At 43.5% G+C, this 6,613-nt stretch overlaps 1 protein-coding gene across 1 annotated transcript in view; it reads right to left on the reverse strand.

The window, feature by feature from the left end:
* Nucleotides 1-2,472, reverse strand: part of APOO (apolipoprotein O) — an 85,458-nt gene extending 82,986 nt beyond the window's left edge. Inside the window, exon 1 of the mRNA XM_006885075.1 lies at nt 2,271-2,472. Coding sequence (XP_006885137.1) covers nt 2,271-2,472 — 202 coding nt within the window. The remainder of the gene's footprint in view (nt 1-2,270) is intronic.
* Between the last annotated feature and the right edge of the window lie 4,141 nt (nt 2,473-6,613).

Below are 6,613 nucleotides of genomic sequence, written 5' to 3' on the forward strand. Positions count from 1 at the left end.
AGATTAAGACAGACTAGGAAGAAGGATTGGCCACCCACTTCTGAAATAGCAGGCCTCTGAAAACCCTATGCACAACAGAACACATCTTTTACTTAGCAGACAAAAACATAACCAAAGATGCCACCAGGGCTCCTATCAAGCCCCATGGACACCATCCTTCTAATTAAATTCCTATGATATTAAAATAGTTATAATATACCTTAAAAGCACAAATGTCTGACACACATGTTTCTTTATCAGTGCATGAAATAAAGATACAACAGGAGTGGAGTCTTATAACTACGTCCATTTTGAAGTAGTGATGAGAATACATGATGAAATCTGTAACAAATGTTAATATGACAAGTACTGCAAGTACCACTGTGGTTTCCACTGTCTTAGCTTATTAAATTAATGGCCCCCAGTGAACCACACCTCCTGGCAGTCGTGCCCTTGTGTCCTTCTCTCACATGGATTCTGGGCTTGGGCATGTGACTTGCTATAACATAATTAAGTGTGATGCAAGTAGAAGCTTTGCAAGTGTTTACCATTGAGACCTGTCTTCTTGGACCATAGAAACTAATGTGTGGAAGTTCAAGCTAAGCACATGGTGGAGCATCATGTCCCCAAACATATGTGAAGTCACCTTCTAGTCCAGTCGCCATTGAATTCAGCCACTGGGGGATACTAGTAGAACTGCCCAGCCAACCTAAATAAAAAAATTAAGGCATTGGTTTGCAAGGGTTCATTATACAACCAATAGATAACTGAAACAACTACCCACATTAGTAATTAAAGGAAATGCTACATTTTGAGATTATTGAAAATATTAATTTCTTTTTTTTCCTTAGCTGAGTTCCAGGATTGTAAAATCTACTCACAGATGTTTTGGAAGGCTGAGGACCCCAGGCTAAAACCTCCTGGTTAGAGAAAAGTAGGACCCACTCTCCTCTTATAGTACATTGTTAACACCCATTACAGCTAAAAGGAGCACAGCAATCATCTGTTATTCAAACCTTCCAAATAAGCTGATCCTAGTGTAAAACAGGCTACTATAAATTTATCCAATGAATGAAAGTTGCTTAAGGATCAGTCCTCCTCAAGATGTGAACTGCCTAAAAACAAAATAAAAGCAAATGCACCTATTCCTCACTGACCTTGTTTTGTATTTATGACAATAGTAAAAAGTACACCCAACTGTTTTACATGTTAATAATGCTCATGTGGCAGCAAAGAACACAGAGTTGCTAGGGAAGAGTAATGTGGGCCATGATAGTTAAGGTAATGGGTCAACCTGGCTTGGTCATGTTCTCAGTGATTTGGCAGGTAATGATGCAGTCAACCACCATTTTCACATAACGTCAATTTTCACATAATGACTTGGCTTTTGGAACCTAACCATGTGGGTAAGTGAGGAGTAGGTGTACTTAGATGTCACTCTTCCAAGCGCTTTAAATATCTGCATTTCTTTACTGTTTCTAAAAAAAGGGGATGGGAACAATCCTACCCAATAGATGCTATTATTAACACAATTTCATCAACAGAGAAACCAGCAGAGAGAGGTTAAGAGACTGGACCAAGGTCACACAGCTAGAAAGTGGCAATGTCAGGAGAGGAAGGCACAATGCATGTTGTGATTTTATAGCCTTTACTTCCGCACATTATGGCACCTCAATAAAACTTTAAAATGAGTGGTATAATTTCGAGATTTCATAGGTACTATTTTACAGGTACTTGGGGACTCAATTTTGTAGACTGACTTCTGGTAGCCTTTGTTTTCCAAGGAAAAAACACCCTTATGCTTTTTTTTTTTTCACCCTTATGCTTTTAAAGTTGAATAAGAGCTTCGTGTTAAAATCCAAGTTTTCATAACAAAGTTCTCTATGTCAGTTTTTCCCCAATGACACTAGTTCATGTTATGTAAAAACAGGTGTCACCTTGTCTATTGAGGAGTGGGGCCCAAGCTCTCCTACTCACTCAGCTATTCTCACGTGGGCCTCCCACTTCCCCTACGGCACCTTTTCCGAAAGTGACCTTCCCCTACCCCCAACACACCTGGTACTGAAATCTGACCCTGCCCGGCAACCAGAGCCTAGCTCCGCAGCGCGAGGAGCTGGCCTCACCGGACCCACGTTCCCAAGCGGGCACCAGCCAGGGGAAGGAGGTGGGTACTTTAACTTCTTAAAGTACTTTATTCACGACTCAAAGGGCCACCTCCCACAGGGTCTCACAAGCCTCAGTCCCAGATTAGGCCGCCCACGTGCGTCCTGGACGCGGTGGCGGGCTCTAGCCTGCGTCCGGTAGCCACTCGCGCCGTGTGGACCTGTCATTGAACCGCGGGACAACACGGCGCCGACCCGAAGGCGAGAAAAGCCTCTGGGAGTGCAGGACCTGGTTCCGGGAGAGGTCCACGAGAGCGCGGGAAGGGGTTCCGTGCAACCGGGAGGGGGCGGTGACAGCTGTGACCCAGCTCCACGCTCTCACCTTGAACATGTCGCTGGCAGCCGCGGCTCTGGCTGGGTCACCTCGGCCTTGGCCCCGCCCACTACTGAGATGGGGCTACGGCAGCCCAGTAGGGCCTGGTTTCTCAGCCGACCGCGAATGGACTGCGGTGCGGTGGACGGCCGTACCGGCGACTTGATCCACGCAGCTTTACTAACCACGCTGGATTGGAAGCGACGTCGTCCAGCTGCAGCAAGTCACGGCCCAGCAGCTGGCGGGCACAAGCTCCGCCTTCCCCGAGGCTCCGCCTCTGCACCGGCTGTTACTTGGCAACGGGAAAGCGCGGTTCAGTGTGGGAAGAACGCGGGGGCGCGCGGAGGGAGGCACCGGGCGTCGGCTTTCTTTGCCGCCGCCATTGGGAACTTGGAGGTGTGAGCCCGGAATCTTGTGCGCGGAAGTCGCCGGCTGGGGGCGCTCAGTGGGTCTCAGGCAGCTTCGTTTGTGTCGCAGCCGGAAGCCTCCAACCTTAGAGGCCGGTATTTACCTCACAAAGGTTTTCAGATTTTTCCAGGGGGCTTATCATTTCGGAGGTCTTTCAATTTAAACCAATTTTCTACTCTTCTTAGTCGTGAAAGGCATTCCCCCCCACCCCTAATAGGTGTAGACCCCTCACTGGGAGCCATGTTTGTCTCTTCATACTACTGAAAATTAGTAACGACCTTAGTAATTCTCTTATTACCAAGAATAGCAAATAATTTCACAGCACTCACAACTAACTCTGCCTAACTCTGTCAGACCTGAGCCTCTGGCACATATTTCTTGAATCTTTCTAACAACCCATGTAGGTGGGCACGATTTTATTGCCATTTTATAGCTAAGGAAACTAGCATATAGAATTATCTTAAATAATGCCACACAGATAAGTAGGAAGGTGGGATCTAAATCCAGTCTGTCTGGCTTTATAAACCTGTACTCTCCCATAAATAGTGGCTGTATTGTTTCATACTTAGGCTATTTGTGTATTTCAAATCTAACCTCAATCCCTCATGGCCTAGCGGTAAGAAGCTGTGCTGCAATCTTAGAGGCAAAGAGTTCGTATCCACCAGCTGCCCAGTGGAAGAAGGATGGGCAATCTCCTCCAGTGAGATTAACTGCCTCTGAAAACCAACCACTGGAGGGTCAGCTATGGATTAGTTCTGACTCAACGGCACCCAACAGCAATCCTGATCTTGTTCGTATGGTGTAGGGTGCTGTTCAGTGCCATAAGGTGGCATAGTCTGTAAGGAGCTAGCTGCACTGCTAGTCCAAAGGTGGCGCCTCTGTGGCAAGCCGAATCCACCAGCGACTGGAGGGTCAGCAGTCAGTCGGTTCCGACTCAATAGGGATGAGAAGGAGGAGTAGTTGTTGTTGTGTTCGTTGCTATCAAGTTGGAACTGATTCATACATAACTGACTCACCAGTTAGGTTTTGGCACCTCCTTATGCACCGGAATAGTAATAATGCTTGTTATGTACTGTCGGAACCAGCCCTTCACTGACCCTCCAGGAGGTTTTCAAAGGCAGTAAATCGATAAAAAGTACTTTTCAGAAGCAGAAGGCTGTCGTCCAACTTTCTCCCACAGAGCCATTGGTGGGTTCAAACCACATGCCTTTGCGATGGCAACACAGTTCCTTACCATTAAGCTACCAGAGCTCCCTAGTAGTAGTAGAAAGTTATCCCCAGGGAGCTCTGGTGGCCTAGTGGCAAGAAGCTGCACTGCAACCCCAGAAGTATGCGGTTCAAATCCACCAGATGCTCTGCTGGAGAAGGAGGGGCAATCTCCTCCTGTACCAGTCAGATCTGGCTTGATGGAACACACACAAAAAATAATAAAGTAAAAATTTTTTAAAAAGTTGTCCCCGTCTAGGCAATTATCCAGTAGATTGGAAGGATGTGCAATGACATCATCACCCTCCAGATAAAGGCCACTTGTTGAGCAAGTTGAGTTTATTTTGTCATAGTTGTGAGAAAGAACACACACCATGGGGAACAGTGAGACATCCCAGTAAAAGGATGTTAGATTTATCATAGGATTTCTACTCTGGTTGGGTGATTTGGGAGTGAGTTCAGAGAGGTGAACTGTGATCTCAATTTGGTGCTATCAGCAAGTGAGGGTAATACTAAGGCCCACCTGTGTGTATCAGGCCTGCTTTCAGAAGTTAAGGGCTGCTTTTCTCTTTTTCAGGAGATTTCAGAGCCATCCTCCATCCAGAGAGATATTGACTAGACTGAAGACTGCATTGGTAATGTGAGATATAGATAGATAGATAAACATAATCATCACTTAGTACAGGAGTTCCTAATTCAAGGTTATGTACGCTTAGGGGGAAAATGACAGTTTTATTTTCACCTCCCTCTAAAGGAGCAGTAGTGTTTCTTTCAGGTGTGGAGTAAGCAACAGGGCATAGTAAGTAGTATTGGTACCTGTCACTTTGTCATCAATGAAAAGCATAGGTATTTTACTATCACATTATGTAAATAGCTCTAAAATCTCATTGCCCTAAAGTCAGACCAACTCATAGCTGACCATCCATTAGGCTTCCAAAGTGTAAATTGCATGGAAGGAGATTACCCATCCTTTCCCCCCCCTCCGGAGAAAACTGGGCAATCTCCTTGTGGATCTGAACCGCCAGAGAGATTGTGCCTTTTGGGATTAGCAGTACAACTCCCTATAGACCAGGCCACCAGAACTCCCTATGGACATGGTGAATATCTTGAAATATCATTATGTTAATAACTGTCTTAAAAGTACAACAGTTATTAGAGCTTCCATTCTGTTTAATGTATAAACAAAGCAGGCATATGTTATTGTGTCATAATTTTTTAAAATATATTTTTACCACAGTTTCAGTATCATTAGAATTTTTATAATTCTATATATTACATTTCATGCATTTTAAAAACTTAATTTTTAGGAGGTGTCTATTTCTAAAGATTCATGACACAAAAGGACTTATTAAAAAAAAACCCAGATTTAAGAGAACATGTTAGCAGTGGCTAAGATTTTTGTACCTTCATCCGAATTGGATTAATGCTTCAAAGGCTAAGAAAGTTAGAGATGGCAGCAAATCATTTAGTATATGAATTCTCAATTTACTAAGGAGAAAATGGAATTACTGAGAGGTTAAGTAATTTGCTACCCAACTTTAACAGCTGTTTGGTGATAAAATTTTCAGACAGCATGTAAAAATCTTCCACTCTATTAGGCACTAGAGATTACATAGTTAACAAGATGCTTCCCGCCCTCAATAAGCATGTTCAGCATTTTGATGCAATATGAGAAGTACAGTAAAAAAATTATATACAGAACAGAAAGGGACCTTGGAAATAGGAGTGAACAGTTCTGTTAAAATAAAGAGGGCATGTGGTAAGTTTTGAGACTAGGCAGAGGTCTTGTAGGATGAATTAGTTTTTATTTGCCTAGTGGTAAGGAGGTCATTCTAGGTAAAGGAAATGACATGGTCAGAGAACTTCATTTGGCAAGAAGTTCTTGTTTTTTCAGTGTATGGAAAAGAAGTCCCATGAAAGCTGGTGGTGGTGTGTACCATGAAGTCAGAACTGATTCATAGCTGACCCTCCAGCAGGTTTTCAGAGGCAGTATAATTGCATGGGAGAAGATTTCCCATCTTTCTCCCACAGAGCAGCTGGTGGCTTCAAACCATATGGGTCTTGGGATAGCAGTGCATCTCCTTACCACTAGGCCACAAGAGCTCCCTAATGAAAGCTGGTACTATTTTTAAATTGAAAGAGAAAATGGAAGAAAACTGTGAGGGGGAAACTTCAACCCCATTCTAAGGAGTTTGGACTTTAGCTTGAAGTATATGAAAAATTTTAAGTTGGGGGGAATGATAAGATTAGATTACTGCCCAAATAAATTAATTCTAGCTTGGTGTTGAGGTTAAGTAGGAGGCAGAAGAGACTGAAGTGAGGGAACCGGTCAGAAGGTTCTGTGTTTTCCATATACCATATAAGGTCTTTTTAGTACACAAAGAACACAAACTGTAGCAAACATTAAAAGATCCACAATTATTTTTTTAAAGAATTCTAGAACTCCAACAGTCATATGGCACTAGAATCTAGTCAATGCAATAATATAGATTATGATGTTAAAAGCTTAATTTCTATACTTTCAGATTACATCATTGTAAGGAAC

The sequence above is a fragment of the Elephantulus edwardii genome, unplaced genomic scaffold (genome assembly GCF_000299155.1).
Source record: "Elephantulus edwardii isolate Elephantulus edwardi_28Jun2011 unplaced genomic scaffold, EleEdw1.0 scaffold00040, whole genome shotgun sequence".
NCBI lineage: Eukaryota > Metazoa > Chordata > Mammalia > Macroscelidea > Macroscelididae > Elephantulus > Elephantulus edwardii.